Source organism: Hyposmocoma kahamanoa, unplaced genomic scaffold, assembly GCF_003589595.1.
Source record: "Hyposmocoma kahamanoa isolate Upper Pololo Valley unplaced genomic scaffold, ASM358959v1 64, whole genome shotgun sequence".
Classification (NCBI taxonomy): Eukaryota; Metazoa; Arthropoda; class Insecta; order Lepidoptera; family Cosmopterigidae; genus Hyposmocoma; species Hyposmocoma kahamanoa.
In genome coordinates, this window is record NW_020653852.1 from 3,195,467 (window position 1) to 3,216,515 (window position 21,049).

The following is a 21,049-nucleotide window of genomic DNA, read 5'->3' on the forward strand; positions in this document are numbered from 1 at the left end:
CTTAAATTGTTGTGTGGCGGCTTTAGACGCCGCCTATTATCACCGGCTGGCTGTGGCAGTCTCTTTGGACGAGAGTCGCCAAGGAGAGTGTCGCACTTGTCGTAAATGTTTGACAGTTTACAGTTACGTAAATGGTCATGTCAGGATTGCAAATTGTTTGCCCGGTTTGATAAAAAGCATTTTGTAAAAACCACGAAACTTTATAATTATATCGCCATTCACGAAGTTCACGAGGCCGTTTTATTGTTCGTTAGGGGAGCAATAAATTCCCCAAAGTTGCAAGCAAATTAGGCAGTACTGCAATGACGTTATAATTTAAATTAAATGTTTTAGTTTTTTATATTTCGTTACATGTCACTACGTTTGTATAGGTTAACTTCGGACATTTTTTCGTGGTTTTTGTATTAGACCCGACGTCCATTTGTTGGTAGGTCAATGGTCTTGTGCTTTAAAATTTTGTAAACATAATTTATTTTCTTTTCTCTTGACTTTAGAATAGGCAGTTTAATCTATCTGTCAGTCAAACCAATCCTGCATTGTATGTCAGCGTCAGTCAAAGACAAGTCAGATTCGCTCTGGACCTTTTGGAGGGAAAAGTGTCGTTTTTATTTTGACTTTCAATTATTTTGTGAAATCTAGTTTAAAGTGGAATAGGATAGTGCTATTGTGCCTTAATCGAAGATTAAAACGCGAAATTATACGAATCTCGAACTAAAATACCCGTATCGGCCAGTTCTAAGGAATCCCGAGTCAATCCAAGCACGCCGCCTCAAATTGCCTATCCTCTTTGTGGCGGCCATATTTACAGAAACATAATTCTACTTCATGTACCAAAAAAGAATAATGTACCAAGACTTGGCTGTATGGTGTAAAACCTTTGCCTTTTCCTTTATGGAAAGAAAAAAAAATAAAAAAAAAAACAAAGACAAGTCAAAGAGTACCTTGTTACAAACGTCAGTCAAATGTAATCTGGTGAGAGGTAGTGAAGGTTCAGTTTTTTTTTATAATAAATTTATTTACGCTGAATAAGTACTATGTCCCACGAAAACAATCTAGACTTGCATCATGTGCAACAGAGCTTCCACCGGAGCTTGAAAGAAGAGGATGATGTTGTTATAGAGGCTTATATCGACGGTTACAATGAGCTAGTGAAGTGAGTGATCATATTATTTTGTATGCTAAATGTTGATTTCCTTTTTATTTTCGCTAATTTGCTAATCATTTTAGGTTTCTAAATCTTATCGGAACGGTGTTCTCATTCGTTAGTAGCGATGTGAAGAGTAAAATTAAAGTTATGGATAAACACAAAGAAGGCGAAAATTCGATATATTACGATTCGTTCAAGAAAATGATGAAGTATGAAAAAGAGTCGAACCTTTACGAGAAGAACGGTTTTGTTTCTGGTTCAAGAACTATGCTTAGATTACATAGAGGACTTGGTATGTACAAGAAATACTTTATGTATTTTTATACTTATTTTATTTATTATGTACCTCTTCTCTATACCTCTTGCTAAAAGCTAAAATGGGACAAGCACTGCATGTTAATTAGTAATACACACAGAGTCGATAATACCTCCCTCTGAAATCATAGTGTGATTAAAAATAAACAGCAAGCCATCAAAACAAAATAGATATATTTTTAATCACAATTATAAAATTTCTTCAAATTTTTTTGTGGTGCTAGGGCTACTGTGCCTGTCACTCTGGAACAGAAGTTGAAAGTCCCATGTGCCTGTAATTTCACTAGCACCCCTTACCAGTCCAGTACCAAAACTGGTAAGCAGTAATGTGGAAATATGAAAGGTGGCAGTACTTCCCTGGACAAACTCTTTCACAAGAAGCTCTACAATCTACAACTACAAAAAATATATTGAGTATATTTGTTTTTTCAAGCAAAGTAATATTTAGGACTCCTTACAGATTCTGTGGTCAGTCAATGGCTTCAGTCAATGGTAATTGCAAAACATAAAAACCCAAAATTTAATTGCTTGTTACACATCAAAAATATAAAACATAATACATTACAATAATAAAATTGTGGGAGTTCTAAGGGAGGTATTATTCACTCTACATGCATTACTTCCTTGAACTTTAGGTACATATGCTCTACTAGAGTTCTGTTTATAAGGTTTAATAGAAACTCATTCTGTTTTGTAGTAAATAAAACTATTCTTCGCATATATTTGTTTTTTCAAACAAACCAAAATTTTGGGCCCTTTACAGGTTCCATGTTTACAGTCAATGTTCACAGTCAGGTTCCATGACAACCGTGTGCAATTTAAATCCAGAAAAATAGTTTCATTTAGATGTGTAACAATCGCAAAAGCCTAAGAACTCAATATCATTCTATTTTGGACTGGGTCTTGTGGGTAATGCCCCAGAATAAATTCCATTGCTCTGGTGCTCGTAGTACATTGAAACTGGTTAAACTTGTGTTGTTGCCTGGCACATTATTATTATTTTAAGTTAGAAGGAAAACAAGTAACTGTGATTCACAGAAATTACCTATGACAGGTTTCTGTGTTCTAATTTTTTTTCTATGTGGTCAGAGGTCTGTTCATATTTTTTACCTACACTGAGCAAGTCTTCTTATTGTGTTGATGTCATGTACTGTAATGCTTGCCGTCGTGGTGAAAGAATTTACAGTCTGTGTAAGGTACCCACCGAATGTTTTCCAAGGTGTCCCAGATGTAGAATAGAATGGTATGTTGTGTGTGGAGGCCTCTTTCGTACACCCCTGAGCAAGTAATGAAAAATTATATTGTTATACGGTTGTCAAAACAAAAGAAAAACTCATTGTCAATAAATGGAACCTTAAATATATTATTAACTGCCTCTGTGGCCAAACGGTTACCATGCCGGACTGCCACGCAGAGGTCCCACGTTTGATTCCCGGGCCGGGAGAAATATTTGTATGGCCTACATTTATTTATCTCGTGAGTTTGGGTGTAATTTGTGGGTCTATGTGTGTGTCCATAGCACCCACGACACGGGTTTCCCTAGTGCAGGGCTACGTTGATTGTGTGTGTTATTATCATTATTATTATTTGTTTTGACAAAATGAAATGGACTTAATTTTTAGAAATGAGACTATTTCTTTCAGATCTAAATAGAGTATATTTAAATAAAAGTAAATATTAGACAACATCATATATGTTGCGCTGAACCTAAAGTAAGTAGCTAAAGCATTTGTGTTATGGAAATTGGAAACACCAATGTTACCACAAACACCCAGACCTGAGACAATATAGAAAAGTTGGTTTTCTATACTGACTCGGCCACCCGGGACCTCTGAGAAGGCGACACTAATGAAATCAGTGTGCAAGCCAGTTGACTACGGAAGCTGTCATGTTTCTTCAAACAAATCAATGTATTGGGTTCTTTGCAGGTCCCAGGATTAGTCAATTACCCGAGACCCTGGGGCCTGTATAGGATACAAAATGTCTGTTTGTTAGAAAAAACAAATACATGTATTCTATTTAGATCCAAACAATATTATTTTTGTTTTTAATGTGTTGCAATCGTGAAAACCTGAGACATCAATAGCCTTAATAATTTTTTTAGATTTCATCCGACTATTCCTGAAACGATTAAGCGAGGCAGATGACTCTGTAAACACATGTGCAATATGTCAGAGTGCGTACACTGAGACGTTGGCTGAATTCCATCCGTGGTACATCAGAAAAGCGGCTACATTGGCCATGCACACGCTGCCAACTAGACCTGATTTGCTTAAAAAGGTTGGTATTTTCTTTATTTACCATATTTGCTTAGAAATTATGCATGAAAAGTTCTTAACAATGTTGATGTTTGGTTTAAGATATAAAAATTATTAACACATAGTGCACCATTTTAGTCAAATGCTAATTAGCCAGTGAGCGTGATAATTTGAATACTAATATTCAATGAAAAACATAAGGTAAAGGGGATTCTCTGACCATAGGTCAAAGATAACACTAACATGACTACCATAAAATAACCTAACCTCTGGTTAAAAAACTGACCTAAAAAGTCATTCATCCCCTACTTTGCCACCCTTAGGGTTGTTCTGGTAGAAACGTATGTGAAGCGTATCGAAATCCCCGAATGAACTCTGTATAAAAATAGTTCTTTACGTGTTTTTCAACACATTATCTTAAAATGTAACCTAATATTTTTTTTACTGATAACAAGTTTATTTGCGATGTTAAACAGGTGTAAATAGATGAATTCGTTAGATAATAATAATTTAAAATGACGTAGAAAGGAAATAATTAGTCACGTTCCGTTATTAAACTGTGATTCAAGTTTTTCGAATTAAATTTAATTGCGCTCGAAAAGTTTCATCTATACACATATAGATACATACACATATATGACATATAGATTTATGTATTGAAGAAATTAAGTAAGCCTTAAGGTGGCCAAGTCAATAACACCTTTAACCGACCGACGTGTATGAAGCATTGTGATGCGTGTTAATGAGGCGAAAGATAAGTGCCAGGACTGTAGCAAGTTGAAGGCTGTGCGTCTCTGTCTACCCCGATAGTAAAATGGAAGCGTATGTATGAATTAATAGACATTTTTTTTAAAGAAATACATTTATATAATATTTTGTTACGTGCATATGTAAAGAAATAGATGAAGAAAATCATCGTAATTTAAAAAAAAATATATAATGGTCTAATTAGATGACCTCGGTGGCCCAACCTGGGCGTTGGAAGGTCTCGGGTTCGATTCCCTTTTTCGATTCGTATCTGAACGTACGAGTGTATTTGTAGGTGAGAATTAGGCCAATGGTGAGAAATAAGGACCTAGTTTACAGACACTACTTTAGTCTTCACATTAGACGCTCTAGTAGTAAGGCTACAGTGTCGCGGCAGCCGCTTTCCTACTAATTTTCGTTCAAAATCTAGTCTGCAAGAACGGCGCGGCTGGCGCGTTTCTCTGGGCGTTAAATTTGAGGAAATCATGCAATGGTTTTTTTTATAACATCAAGTGACGGGGCGAACAAGTCGTGTCTGATGTTAAGCTACACACCTGTCCATAACAGTTACAGTGCCACTCAGAACTTTAAATTGCAAAGATCTGAGTGGCACTACCACTGCGCCTGTCACTCTGAGACATAAGTTGACAAGTCTCATATGCCTGTAATTTCACCAGTACCCTTAAAAACCGGAACACAGTAATGCTGACATTACTGCTTGGCGGCAGAAATAGGTAAGGTAGGTAGTACCTGATGAAGATTGATCGTGTCCGTAAAATAGTTGCCAACTCTTCGTTCGATACAGTTCCAAGGCCACGTATTGATTAAACTTTGTCAAGTGCAATTATTGAAGAGCTGTCGTTATTGGTATTATTATGGGTTTTTAAACACTGGAGTGACGCGTAAATGTGTCCTATCTAGGCGCATGAAGGTGGTAATTGGAATGATATGTTTCCCTCTTTCTAACGTATATTATAGTTTGTTTTTGTACTAACAATTACATAAAATGTTTGACGTATGCAGTATTATTTTTTTAAAGCATTCAACAAGTTTAAATTGTGAAAAAAAATTAGATTTAAAATATGGCCAATTCTGAATAACATACTTTTAGTTACATTGTTACCAACATAAATCATTAAAAATATGATTATTATTATCTTTAAATGTGTTTAAATTTTTATTGAATTGATATTCAATTATTTTTTCAATTAATACAAAGATCCGGCTGGATTCGAACCGACGTCTTCTAGCATACCGTGACAGACGCTATACCAACTAAGCCACGGAACGAACCAGCGGACCTCACGAATTTTTCTGTGTTTGTTGTCGTGTCGTCTATTTGGTTTTTCAACGACTTTTTTTAGCTGTGTTTAAATGTGTTTTTAACTTCTAAAAAAATGTAAGTAATTGAAAATCGACGTACGTGAGTATGTCCTATAACCTCTTCTAAACTTCACATGAATAATAATGTCAGTACAGAGTACTAAAAAACCTGACCTCAAAAGTCATTCATCCTCTAGTTTGCCACCTTAAGAGGTGGAATATACTTTAAATGGGGCCACTACAGTACCAAGTACTACAGTACCAGTTTCCAACAAAGAAAGCATCATCAAAATAGGTTCACAAATACCGGAGTTATCGCGTAACATGCATAAAAGAAATAAAAGAAACACGAGTCGAATTGAGAACCTCCTCCTTTTTTTTAAGTCGGTTAAAAACGAGTTCATCCAATGTTGCGGGGACTCGAAATACAATACAAATAACTAGGTTATAACAGCTATGTAGTCGAATAGAGACATAATGCAAGAAAATCATTTAAAAAGTCGTAGATATAATTCAATTTCGCTTAAAAAATATTGATTTTTAGTTTTTGATTATGACAGAGATGTTTACATTTACAATATGACTGTAAATAAAATATTATTCTTTTTTTTATTGGATGAACAAGTCGTGCCCCTGATGGTAAGCGACACGTCTATCCATAACAGTTGCAGTGACACTCAGAGCTTTAAATCACAAAGATCTTAGGATCACTGCCACTGCGCCCGTCACTCTAAGACATAAGTTGACAAGTTCCATGTGCCTGTAATTGCACCAGCATACGGTGCATATATTTTTCCCGGGTATTCAATCAACAGATGTTTCGTATTTTTTTAAATGCAGATTTGAGATTGACTGTCTTAGTGGAGGGGGCAGATTGTTTCAGCCCAGCGTTTAGATGGCTGATATAGAAACTATTGAAGTTTTTACTCTTTTTATTTTTTCTATAAAATTGGTGTTTTGATAATACGCATTAATTTCATGGAGCCATTGACCTACAGTGGAACCAGGATATACCTGTAAACAAACCTGCATCTTTGTTTTAAATCACAGTAATTCTCATAAACACGTAATCTTGCGTTACTAAGTGACCTTGTCCACCTTGATATAGAACCAATAAAGGTATTAAACTACGCACATGTGACGTGATACTCATTGTTTGATCTGCAATTTATTATGGCCTAGATAAGTGATTGTTTAAGATCTCGCTTAGAAGACGGCGTCTGATCTTGTAGTAAATGCCATTTTACCTCGACGAATTTGGAACATTGTACCTGAGAAACCTGTTATCTTTACAAAAATCTGTTCTCATTATTTTAAACCTTTCAAGCTCTTTTTACCGACTTAAAAAAGGAGCCTTCTCTTTCTCATTTCCCATTTGACTTTACCCACTTTTCGTTAACCGATTTCAATGAAACTTTGCAAATAGATGTATTTCCATAAACTTTTGAGGTCCGTTTTTTTATTTATATAAGAAAATTATAATCATACACTTTAAAATTAATTGACAGTCACTTACATACCAGTCGCACATACATTTATATACGCGCGCACGCACGCACGCGCACACACGCACACACGCACACACACACACACGCACACACACACACACACACACACGCGCACGCACGCACGCACCCACAGACGCACCCACGCACGCACACGCACCCACACGCACCCACACGCGCACACACACACACACACACACACACACACACACACACACACACAGAGAGAGAGACACACACAAACACACACGCACACACACAGCCCCAAACGCACTAATGCTCACATTCCTGCTTGGCGGCTGAAGTAGGTAAGGTGATAAGTACTTCCCTGGACGAACTTTTTTACAGGAGCTCTACTGCTACTATAGTAGTTTATGTGACTGTTACATAATGAAAGGCATTAAAATACGAGTGTGGGTTTATGTGGAGATAAAAACATCACACGAGTTTTTTAATGCCTAATTATGTACAGTTACATACACTGCTTTATCCATACACAAATACAAGCTCTCTGTGATGTGTTCTGAAACAACAAGGAACTGGCCAATCATAATTTGCAAGTTATGATTGGCGCAATGGCGGCAAATAAAAACTTTTCTCGCGCATCTCACACATCTCACGCAACCGTAGATATTATTTAATTCATAGAGTCGTATAGTCGTAGTCGTAGTCGTATTTAAACTAGAGTCGGCCCCAACTATCATATCGTTCGTTAGCAAGTAACGTGTGAAATTTGTCAAAATATTTTTTTTCATGTCATTTCATTTTTCTGTTGTTCATATCGTCTGATATTAGAATTGAGGTCGAATGAAATTGTTTTGTTTTTCGGAGATGTTCGAAATTTAGATGTCATAATAAAATCGAATTACGAAGCAATAATAACATTTTCACAGATAAGAAATTTGTTCTATTTAGCAGTTTAGCAGGGTGTAATTTGCGGTTTTTGAACACATCATAGTGTTTATGATATGTGTGTAGATAAAATTTGTTTTTGCATTTTGTTTTGTTTATATTGTTTTGTTCTGTAAAGCTTTGTTCATAATGTTACATATATTGTATTATTTCTAGATTTTCGGCACAGAAGAAAGTTTAGCGACAGCGCTCGCCATTCTACCACAAACACTGCAATCCTGCGACGAGGTTTATAAACGTGTGAACCAGCTCTACACAGAATTCGAGTTTCATGAATTGCCGTAATAACTTTAAGTGCTACAAGTTAATAGTGACACTTTGATGTATGTATATATAGGTGTGATAAAAACTTTGTTTAAATTTTATACATTATATATAGATGTTTGTAAGTAATCTCTATTGATCACTTTTAAGACACGGTTCGCGTATTCATTTGGGCATATGATATCTCCGAAGAGACAGTACATTTACCTAAAATAATATATTATAAAGTGAACAGTAGCCCTATGAAATCACGGAATTAGTGAAGCAACAGATCCGTGCCTCTGCTTCCGCAACTTTTATAACGGAACTTTAACCGGAGGTTTATCTCTAATTTATAATAATCGCTACTTTGGCCGCGAAACAATAATACAATCATTAATCAAATGAACATGACATACCGCTACTTTATACATTAACGCAGCGTCCATCTTACATGAAAAACTTTTTGTACGTAAGAAAAATGTGGGGGCTTTATTCACGATAAACTTTCGCTTGCTCCGCTCGTCGCTGTGAACTTAGTTCATAATCGCCGTTTTCTGCAATACGCGTAAGCGCATGCGAGCACATCGTATGTTTTAACGCTTTTCAAACCCGATTCGGTCGCAGCCAGTAAACTTTTGCGTACGTTCACAAATTCAGTGGCGCCGTAAAAGCATGGTAACTCCGTACAAACATATCAAACGTGACGCGGCTTGTGCGCGACCGTAGCGCGCCGGGCGCACGCATTAGCATAATCTCGCGATGCACCTGCGTTGCGTAACACTGGTCGTCCCAACGCACCTTTCATTATTATTATGCGAATAAATGCGTCCATACACGGCGCGTGGCGGTCGCGCACGCATACAAGCCGCGCTGTTACTTTGTACGGAGTTACCATTCCTCTCTTATTTTACAGTGGTAAAAGCGCGTCAGCTGCGCGTATAAAATATATATGTCGTGTGCATATGCGTTACAACGGCTTCTTATGGCCTGTGGCTCGTTTCGCGCAAACGCGCCGTGAGAAGAGGGCCGCCCGAGCGCGCCCGTAGCAGCCTGTTCGGATCCGCCGTTAGTCGGTATCTTCAAAGACGCGGCGCGAAAGCTTGGCACATACCCGAATACGCGCTGCCACGCGAGTCGACCCAAGGCCACCCGGGAACCCGTTCATTTCGCGACCTCGCGTTTGAACGCATTCTTATAAGGCGATACAGACGTCTGCTGGTGGCGGAGCGGCGCAGTGCGACTTCGAACGCACATCTAGCAAATTTGTATAGCTTTGTACGAGCGTTTGAGTCGATACAAATGCAACAATCTACTTTTTGAGCCTATCACAGATTACTTTATAGTTTACTACGTAACAAATACGTCATTCTCATACAAAATTGAAAATACCTACGCTGTAATAGCCTATTTAATCTAACTAATGACAGCAGACGCGCTCAGAGAGGTGAAAATAACGTAGCCCGCAGTGTTCAGTGCAGTCGTGCGGAACCGAATGCGCCAAGGTTATACAAGGATTGTAATGTAAATGAAAGACTTGTCTGAGTGCTTGCACTGTCGGAAACACACTCAACGGTAGGCACTTATCGCGTAACTACGTGCGAGTGACGGAGCCCTGCCTCTACAGCGACGTGTCTTTGTCTGTCTGCGCGGAAAATACGCCGTATGCGTTGACTCTTAATGTATAAAGACAGCGATATAATTGAAATCTATGAGTGATCTAATTGCTGTTTAAAACAGTTCAAATTAGCTTCTAATTCCACCGCAAGGTAATTTTATTCTAGTGAATGTAATGTACAGAATAATCCTATTGATTATTTCATTAATTACGATTGTATTTTGACACTTATCGATAAAGTGACAACGTACCTACATTCAAGGCCTGATTTATCTGACGATACATAGAACAAATCGGTCAGTTAAAAACTGCCTTATCTACTTGCTAAACAGCCTTTTGATGTTATTTATCTTACGAGTCTATACTACCTCAAATGGCTGTAGTTGATGCCGCATAATGGTGAAAGTGGAAAAAAATATAGTAAAATTGAGGATATACGGTATGAAAACACTATTCCTAAAAATGTTTGTCATAGAAAATTTTTTTATATCATTTGAACTAAATAGAACATGTATACTATACGATATACATTTTTTAAATGGCTTTATGTTCGTTTGTAAAAAAATAAATTCTAAAATGAAGCCAGTCTCCCTGCTGCTCGACCCAAGCAAAATGAACCGTATTGGTACGGGATAAATTTGAATTCTAGTTAAGGTAGTATAGACTCTTTAAGCATAGAAATTATTTAGTATAATCATTGACTTACAAATAAATGGACGACGGGTCTAATACAAAAACCACGAAAAAAATGTCCCAAGTCAACCTATTTAAACGTAAAGGAATATGAAAAAGCTAAAACGTTAAATTTAAATTGTAATGTCATCGCAGTACTGTCTAATTTTGCTTGCTTCGCTGTCAGTCGAACAAACGAAGACTAAAGCGTGAATGACGCTCTGTATACGATTTTAACGCCCTATAAGTTCGGACACTTTTTAGCGCGGACCCGACGTCCATATAATTGTAAGTCAATGAGTATAATACATTTTTTTTTATAAGTTAACTATTTTGAGATTAATAGCTTATTAATTTTCCAACATTTAATGTTCTAAGTGAAGTGATAGTTTTTCTTATACTAAGTAGATAATGATTCTTATTGTATATTGTTTTAAGATTGTATTTTTTATTACGTAAAATATCAATCGAGTAAGATATAGTAACATCGACTTTATACGTTATCTTATGAATTATTTTTTATCAAGTAATTACCTTTATCGTTAGATTATTGTCTGCTACAAGTGGATAATAAGTGACGGGACGAACAGTTGTCCATAACAGTTGCAGTGCCACTCAGAGCTTTAAATCGCAAAGATCTTAGGATCTCTGCCGCTGCGCCCGTCACCCTGACACATAAGTTGACAAGTCCCATGTGCCAGTAATTTCACCAGCACTCTTACCCTTCCAAACCGGAATGCGGTAATGATCACATTACTGCTCGGTGGCAGACATAGGTAAGGTGGCAGTATTTCCCTAGATGAACTTTTTTACAAAAACCTCTACTGCTACTCCTCGTATAACTTAACTGCCATTAAAAAAGACATAGAATATGTAATAAAGGTATAAATAAACAAAATTATTATCAAAGCGATAGCAACTGTAGTAGTCAAGTAGTCTAATAACCCTTATCTTTGGATAATACGTTGGATGATACGTTGCAAATATTGTTTTCATAATTTTCTTTCATTTTTTTTTTCAATGCTTCAGGCCCAAGCAATTCTGCTTATAGTTTTGTATGAATAACGTATTTTTCTAGATAACCTATGGTCAGCTCTAAATTTAAATGCGGTATTTTCATTAAAATGTGTTTCTAGACATTTATGTGATCATAGGAATATGACCTTAGGAGGATTAGGTCCTATTTACCCCGTTGGACTGTATGTATTTGGAATTCGCTCTCAATACTTAACACATTTTTAACAATTTTAACACACTGAAAAAATGATATACGTCTTGCCAATAGTTTTAAGTAGCTATCAATTTCGAATAGAGATAAAAAAATCATCATTATGTTTATTTTTCAAAGTTATCTAGATGTACAATATTTTTATTAAGTATTGTACGTATTTATCTGTACAATGCGCAAATTGTGCTACGTTTTAGTTTGTAAATATTGCAGTAAGTCGCGTTTCTTTTCACTTCCTGATTACAACTCGTTCATTCGTACAGCAGGCTCTTAGACATTGCGTTTATGCATGCCGCAGTATAAAACCTGCTTGTACGAACGTCGTCGGTTAGGGATAGTCGGCAGGCAACTGTAAAATGTGTTTTTTTTTTACTTTATTTGGGTCGTCAAACAATAGACACAATTCAAACTTTTTTTTACAGTAAATATGTAATGATGGTGTCACCAACACCATGAACCACTAATTATTACAAAAAGCTGAGAAGTGGTGATGCATTTCAGTAATAAACAATTGAACAAAAGTAATAATTAATAAATAGTTATGTACAATTACTGTCGGGTAATTTTCGAAAAATAAATCAAATAGTGGTTTTTTTCCGGAAAAATTTTTGAAAAATTGGAAAAATATAATTCGAACGCTCATAGTATTGTTCGTTCTACATTCAGATATATATTTTTTTAAGTTTATATTTAAAAGCAAGTTAGAGATCGAGATTTAAAATAATTGGACAACAACGGAAAAAAGGACTCGTATGTAAAAAAATCTTTATAATGGCTCCTTCGTTTTCGTTCAGAATCTTTTTACAGGTTATTCGGATTTTTTAAATTTCGGAAAAATTGCATTTTCAAATTTTTCCATGTTCCAACACTATTTGCACAAACTAATAAAACGATGCATTATATTTGCTCCCTGTATGTACGTTTGGTGAAATTACAGGCACATGGAATTTATCAACTTTATGTTTCAGGGTTAAGGGCGCAGTGGCACTGCAACTGTTATAGACAGTCGTGTCGCTTACCACCAGACGCACGACTTGTTTGTCCCGTCACCGTTATGAAAAAAAATCATTCTTTTTTTTTGAAAAATATGGAATGCCATGTCTAAGATCTTGTTTGCTCTATTGTTGAAGTATTGAATTTGCCATCAGAAAGTGGCACGAAACCCTTTGCATTTCCCATGCAGTGTGAGTTTTGCAACTGATTTGATCATACTAGCATAGGTGCAATATGTATGTGTATGTTTGATATAGTAATAGTGTTCTCCTTTTAACCCTCAAGTGATTGGAAAAGGACATCACTATGCAAATAAAATTGTTGCGTGTTCGTATTTATACCTTAATTAGATCTCATGCCTAGTACATAAATGTTTATAGTTTGAAACTCAATTATATATGTATATCGATGGCTTACTTGAATAGGGCCCTTTGTCAAAGACACTTATCAGAAATATGGTTAAAAAAAAACTAAAACCTATACCGGTCTAATGCTGTCAAGCGATTATTTTAACCAACTTAGGAGAGCAGCTTCAGCCGCTCAGAAAAAAACTTTATGTCCTTGTAATAAGACCACTTCCAACGCGAAACCACATCTTTTTCGCTCTTATTCCGTGTCGATATATGTGAGACTTTCATATTCACAATCAAATTTAGAACATTCTGAATACAGATGTGTAATAAAATTAGTCAAAAACGAAATATTTTGATTTGGGCCACAGTTCGTGACAAGCAACGATATAAATCTATTAAGCACTTATAAGTGCATACTAACCCTCTCATTAACAGTCGTAACTGGCATTAAGTATTTATCTAGGCGATTTCGTACTTCATTATAAATAAATTATATTCGTATATGAAAAGGCAAACCTACGACGATTACTGAGAATGCGAAGTTCGTACGTCTTACTTAGTTACGACAAAAAATTCAGATACGACATTTAATGATGAAAGACACTATATCAAAAATTCCATATTTTTTAATTTTTTATTAATGTATCTAGCCTATGTGAGGCCTACTGTGCACCCTAAAACAGCATAATTGGGGGACCAAAAAAAGCCGGTCGATTTATGATTTCAATCTACTTGTAAAATGCATTGACCAATAAGGTCCGATATTTTTTAACTGCTTTCAAATTTGATTTTATTAGTGTGATGTCGTAGGTTTATAACAATGAAAAGCAACAATACGCTGCAGGTCCAATGTTGGTTTGTTTTACTTTAATTTAGGTATTATATTTTGTTACGGTCGTATTAATAGAAGATTTATTATTTAAATACATTTTCTTAGCAATTTGTTTAGGTCCACAGAGACAGCTAGCTTTAGTTCGGCACTGGGGGTAATTGGGAACGCGTATTGCAAAAATTAGAATTTTGTTTTTAGATTTATTTGGCCCGTATCCAATTAACCCCGTTGACAATTGTCCCACTGCCCTACATAATAGATATTACAACAAAAATAAAGAAATACTCGCTTCTAATAAAAGTTAAGAAGGCTAACTCTTATTAGAATAATTAATATTAATAATTAATTAATTAATTTTTAATATTAATTTAAAAAAGCTTAATTTGTATTAAGCTGTACAGAATGTTACCTTTGTAAACTGCAATTTCAACGCTTTGCTTAGCGCCATAAAGTACAATTGTCAACAAAGAATTTTAGTCACGTTTGTATATTTTTACTTATGGCCCACCTACCAAAACTAAGGTACTAGTGTAAATTAACCTCGCACTATAAACAACATGTTAGTATTGGAAGCTCAAACGTGGAACTTTTTGACATACCTGTTGAAAATTTTGACGCTGAATAATTGGTTATGTAAGCTAACAAGTTAAAATTGAACCCTCTATTTATAGCAGCTGTTTTGTTAACTGACAGCATAAAATATAGTAGTAAGTCAATACAATCATCCCAGGTTCAAAAGTAACTTGTGAGCGTTTACTTATTTTTGAAAACTGTTGTAAAGTTATAAATCTTGAGCTCAAAATTGTAACAATTGCTCAGACTTGTAGTTTTTGATACTTATTGAAATAAACTAGGACGTATTTTTCACAATTAGCGAAATACTCATAATCAATGACAATATGTCGCACTATCAATAATAAAGTGGTGTAATTTAAAAAGTAACATTTTTTAACAAAAAAGGTATACCCACAGACAGGACGGTTTCGACAGGGGATCCTTCGACATCCCAACATGCCAACGCACACTGATGGCAATCATGTCGTAATATCCCTGGGTACGGCGTGACATTCTTTGGCCAAGCCTACTGTTGTATAGTGGAAATTTTTCCGGAGAAAATTCTGAAAAATTGGAATTGAAAAAAAAAATGGAAAAATATAATTCCAAAGCCCATGGTTATGTTCTTTGTTTAGAATTATCTTTTGAACTTTTATTTAGCGTGAATTAAAATAAATTGTATAGCTAAAAGCAAGTTAGAGAAAAACGATTTAAAATTTAAAATTTTTGGACAACAGCGAAAAAAGTGAATCATCGGTAAAAAAATCTTTATAATGGCTTTATCGTTTTCGTAGAGTAACTTTAAGCTTTGACAGGTGTCAACAGTCAAATGTAGAAAAATACAAAAAATATCCGGAAAAATATGATCTTTTCAAATTGCAAATTTTTCCATGACCAACACTAGGCATGCCAAAGCATTCTGTCGCGATATCGCCTGCCGTGTGTGCCTCCCTTTACCCCGCATACCCACATAGTCACACTCGGCGTCCCGAAACCTGCCGAATCGTCCCGAATCCCTAAGCATCCCGCAGCTTTGTTTTCGTAGCTACGACCAATATCATTGAAATTTCAACTATAACGCTATAACTGTATGGTATATTACCTTTCGTCAAAATAGCAAAATAGGCGTCTTGACGTCGAGTTGCCAACACCAGACCGTTACACCAAGTACCAAGTAGTACCTTTCGTCAGTTAAAGATTTTCTGCCGAGCCGTCTCGTCATCAGTGGGCGCTGGGCCTTAAAGGCTGCTTCTGAAGATTTCTGCATTTTCCATGCAAGTTCATTGTAGCAATAAAAAGTTATGAATCACATACCTTATTATGTTGTATAGTCAAAATACCAAACATCCTTGTTGGTTATTAGAACAAAGTTTCGTTATTACAGTTTATACTGAGCGATATTTTCGACTTGACACCAATACATACTTCTGCTATTACGTATACAAGGTGCAAGAAAAAAATATTCAATAAAACTTTCAAAGCGTAAAATATATCTAACGCTCTGTTAAATGTTAATTTTAGATGATTTATATCACAGACATTTATTTAGATAGACGCCGCAAGTGTACGTACTTCGCGTGCCCAAAGTAAGTAAAATTCCCTTACTTACCGCTGCTACACTTCAGAACGCGCTCGACCGTTATCGTAGATAAACACTAGTCGAAAACGCGAAAAATGCATAATTGTGCCATTATAAACTGCAGAAGCACCATAACTGTGGGTAAATAGGTAAACAGGGACGTTTCCTTCCACGGGCAAGGGATTTTGTAATCAGAAGATGCATAATTTATTTTAAAAGCAATTATTTTGGCTTTGTGTGAATTTGGAGGAAACAAATATGCAACCGAGTGATGGCTCATGTTTGTAATACATTGCGGCTTTCACTTGGTGCGATATATTTGTGATCCTTTGCTAATACGCCATGAATATCGAACGAACGCACTTTTGTATAATGCATTCAGTTTCTTGGTACGGCCCCTTGTACATTTCTTTGGCCAAATTTAACATTTAGTGTTGTATACGTTAGGCAACACTGTTCTCGGTACTGATCGATTTTGAAAACAAAGGGACGAAAATTATTATGACCTTATCAATATTATGAAAATATTCTATAACTCTTTTGTTATAACGTTTAGTAAGTTGCGTTTTTTTTGTCTTGGCATTCATCAATTTGATCAATTACCAACAGAAAACCATCTAGTAAATTAAGGCAGTCGCAAGGTCATATTTTGACGTGCGAATTCATTATTTAAGTTAATCGATAAGATCTTCTATTACAAAAAGATGTTGTACAACAAGGTCATTTTATTGGCAGAACAATAATTTCAATACTTGAAGTCGATTAAAAATTAAATTCTTAATCAACATTTTTTTAAAATAAGTAAAATAAGGGACTTAAGTATCTTATTCAAGTATTTTTCTACTATATTATTATTACGACTACGTGTTCAATCAATCGATTTAGAGCTAGCGGAAGGAGGTTTCCATCACTAGACAGCTCTTGTGACGTCATAGTGGGTACAAAAAATGTTTTCATACAAATTGTTATACTTGCGGCGTCTATCTAGATATATGTCTGTGATTTATATGAATGTTATTTCTTAAAAAAGATTACAAAATAATAGCTTTCTTGTAAATAAGACAATAAATTTCTAGCTATTTATCTACTTTTTTATGCTTGGTATCTTCGCATGATTCTTTTTAGATCTTAAGGCCCGTATACACGGTCGAGTTTCACCGTGACTGAAATTGCACGAAGGTGTCGGCATTCGTGTGGCCAGACCTTTATTTTAATAAAAAGAGATTCCAATATAAATTATGATACGTAGTTTCGTATAGTCCATAAGTGTTCGCCCTCATGTCGTTTATGTGGTATACATCCGAAAGAGGGGCAGCTATGTGACTTAACGAACAAGGTACATTATATTTATCTCTTTCTTTTGTATAGCAGCATTTGTTTCTATCCAGTTTTATATCCAGTGTATAGCTTCATAAATAATTAAAATTGTAACAAGATATGAAGTTTGTTTTCATGCATTCCGAAGCATTCCCATTGCTATGATTACGATTGAAATGATGCTTAGTCGAGATTTTGTAGTAGTATAATTAATTTTGTAAATGTAGTGCTATGTATAGACCGTTTTGTATTTGAAATAAAAAAATACATGTTTTGCCAGATTGTTTTTGCTTTTTTCTATACTTGAATTGGCCATTCAGGCCACAAGAAACCCTTAACCCTATCGCCCAGGAGATCTTAGTGAACTCAGCAGTTCATCAGAATCCCTTTAAGGTAAATGTATTGGCTTGTCTTAGAAAAGTTAATTCAAATCAAAAAGGACTTCTGGAGAAAATGGGTGTTCCTCAGGGCTTTATACTTGGACCTAATAGTATCAGGGTCTTTTAAGAAATCAAGGGTGGAACGGTAATAAAAGAGGCCCTCTCGAGAAAGCGGATGTTCCTCACATGACCCTAATAATATTCTGTCGTCCACTAACTAAAACGAGGCTAAGTGACAAAATATTTTTTTGAGATATGAAAAATCATAACCCAGTTTTAGAATATTGAAATTGTTTAATGATATCGCAGGTTTGCGTCGTTAGGGTAAGTTCCCATGTTTTAACTTTTTTAAAAACGGATATTTGACCATTTGTCACTAAGCGGCCTTTTAGTTCGTGGACGGCAGTATTGGGACCTTTTCTAAGAAACAGCGCAAGGGAAAATATGATTAGTCAATTTTAATAAAAAAGGATCTTTAGAGAAAGTGAGTGTTTCTCAGGGCTCTGTACATGACGTGCCGAAGACGGATGTGGCCGTCTTCGGCGGGAGGGGTAGAGGTTGGGCGGTGCCGGCAGGCGCCCACATCTCCATCGCGGGAGTATCGGTCCCGGTCAAGTCCCAGATGAAATATCTGGGACTTGTCCTGGACCGGCGATGGAACTTCGGGGAGCATTTCCGGCAACTTGCTCCCCGAATAGTGGGCGCCGCATCGGCGTTGGGCAGGCTCCTGCCCAACCTCGGGAGGCCGGGAGCCCCATGCAGAAGGCTATACGCCGGGGTGACTCGGAGTATGGCCTTATACGGGGCTCCCATTTGGAGTGGGGCCATATCAGCGGCGACGAAGGCACTGCTGAGGAGGCCCCAGAGGGTGGTCGCCCTGCGAATGTGCAGGGCGTACAGGACGGTGGCCTGCGCTGCCGCATGCGTCCTCGCCGGTACTCCGCCGTGGGACCTCGAAGTCGAGGTCCTGAAGGAGGTCCGCACCAACGGGCGGGGAATGAGGGACCGAGGCGAGCGACCCGCTCCCCAAGAGGTGGAGCGGGAGCGCCGCCTCGCGGCGCAGCGCATGCGGGACCGGTGGAAAGAGGGCTTGGCGGATCCCCCCTATGGCGCTCGTACCATAGAGGCGATCCGCCCTGTCCTCGTAGAGTGGGTAAACCGGTCCCACGGGCCACTGTCGTACCACCTTGTGCAGGTGCTGACCGGGCACGGCTGCTTCGGTTACTACCTGCACAAGGTGGCGATGAGGGAACTGTCCCCGTCATGCCACGAGCGCGGCGCTGCGGATGACACCGCGCAGCACACCCTAGAGGTGTGTAGCCGGTGGGATGAGCAGCGCCGCACTCTGACGGGGACTGTAGGGCAGGACCTCTCGCTGCCGAGCGTGGTTGCCGCCATGCTCGATAGCGAGGAGTCCTGGGAGGCGGTGGCCTCCTTTTGCGCAGAGGTTATGTCGCAAAAGGAGGCCGCGGAGCGGGTGCGCGAGGACGCGGCGGACGCGCACCCGCTCCGGCGCAGACGTACGGGGAGAAGGCGAAGGCAGTTCGCTGCTCGCCTGATCCCCTAGTGAGACCAGCGGGCTCTGGACAGGGACTCCGGAGCCTGCATTCCACGGCCTCACTCGTCTGGGGGCGGGTCGGAGGTCGGGTACATGACCCTAACTAATAATTTGGAAATCTTCGAAGAAGATTAAATACGTTACGAATAACGTGGCAAATTTTCCTAGCTCATCCTACGACTGACTACTGTCACATTCAGCGAATGAGTAGAAATATGTAATTGTAAATTTTATTGGGCAGTTTACTGTCACGTTTGTACACTGTCTTATATTCAACTCCATGGCTATGCCACAGTATAAATAATTGCAGCTTGCAAGCTGTTTGATATTGATCTATGACAGAAATTGAGAAAACATTATATTTAAATTAAAATAAACTAGGGATTCGATATTACTTTTTTACTGCCTCTGTGGCCGAACGGTTACCATGCCGGACTGCCACGCAGAGGTCCCAGGTTCGATTCCCGGGCCGGGAGAAATATTTATATGGCCTACATTTATTTCTCTCGTGAGTTTGGCTGTAATTTGTGGGTGTCTATGTGTGTGTCCATAGCACCCGCGACACAGGGTTTCCCTAGTGCGGGGCTATGTTGTGTGTGTGCTTTATTATTATATATTATTATTATTAACTACAAATTAGAAAATAAATCTGTTTAAAGGTAAAACCACATAAGTGACATTTTCCACAAAAAGTCTTTAATTTATGTAGCTATGATAAGAAAATCACTATCTTTCTGCACGTGAAACTCAATAACAAAAAAACTATAAACTTAATAACAATTTTTTTCTGTAGAAAGATGGTGAATTTCTCACAACACAATGTCACTTATGTGGTAAACGAAATAAATGTTCCTGCAAACAATTTACAGATTAAAGGCCCATTTAGATGGAGAGAGTTTCTCGTCTCGAAGATACGATTATCGAAAGAATATAAAAAAACTTTCCTCGTCTAAACATTTGCGATTATCGACCGTCCACGTGAGCGATAATCTCCTCGCCTTTCAATATAACGTCTCCGTGTAAACAGAACTCGAAAGCAAAAATCGTATTTCGAGTTTCTGTGCCAGCCGTTTCTACCACGAGTGCAGCGCGCGAGGGTGTTTTGATTATCACTGCTTTTCTAAGACAAGAATTAATGGAACAAGAGCGAAAAAAAAATTTCAAATAACGGTGAGTGAGTGAGTGCCTCTGTGGTCGAATATAGCGTGGGCAATATAGTATTTAGGGTGCTCTCGTAACGAATATGGCACTCCTTTCTAAATCCAGGATGAAAAGTCGTGCCCGCACTTTTCAAATAATGGCAAGTTGGGTATCGTTTTTGAGCTATTTGGGGGTGCTCATTACGAACATAGCATTTATTTCTAAATCCAAAATGGCCGACACGACTTTTCAAGTAAATGTACTTTTCAATAAACACTCCTCACTGACTCCCCACTCACTCCCTACTCACTCCCTACTCACTCACTCACTCACTCACTCACTCACCACTCACTCACCACTCACTCACTTACTCA

At 37.5% G+C, this 21,049-nt stretch overlaps 1 protein-coding gene across 1 annotated transcript; it reads left to right on the forward strand.

The window, feature by feature from the left end:
* The first annotated feature begins 934 nt into the window (after positions 1–934).
* On the forward strand, positions 935–9,943 carry LOC113230953 (ceramide-1-phosphate transfer protein). Its single transcript, XM_026465063.1, has 4 exons — positions 935–1,153; positions 1,228–1,439; positions 3,567–3,742; positions 8,364–9,943. The coding sequence occupies exons 1-4, from the start codon at positions 1,035–1,037 to the stop codon at positions 8,490–8,492; spliced, it is 636 nt and encodes a 211-aa protein (XP_026320848.1). The 5' UTR covers positions 935–1,034; the 3' UTR covers positions 8,493–9,943.
* The last annotated feature ends 11,106 nt before the right edge of the window (positions 9,944–21,049 follow it).

Bases quoted from the DNA above. Each gene is read 5' to 3' on its own strand.
- LOC113230953 (XM_026465063.1), top strand. From the start codon at position 1,035: ATGTCCCACGAAAACAATCTAGACTTGCATCATGTGCAACAGAGCTTC. The intron at 1,154-1,227 runs GTGAGTGATCAT...TAATCATTTTAG, and splicing joins GGTTACAATGAGCTAGTGAA to GTTTCTAAATCTTATCGGAA. The intron at 1,440-3,566 runs GTATGTACAAGA...TAATTTTTTTAG, and splicing joins TAGATTACATAGAGGACTTG to ATTTCATCCGACTATTCCTG.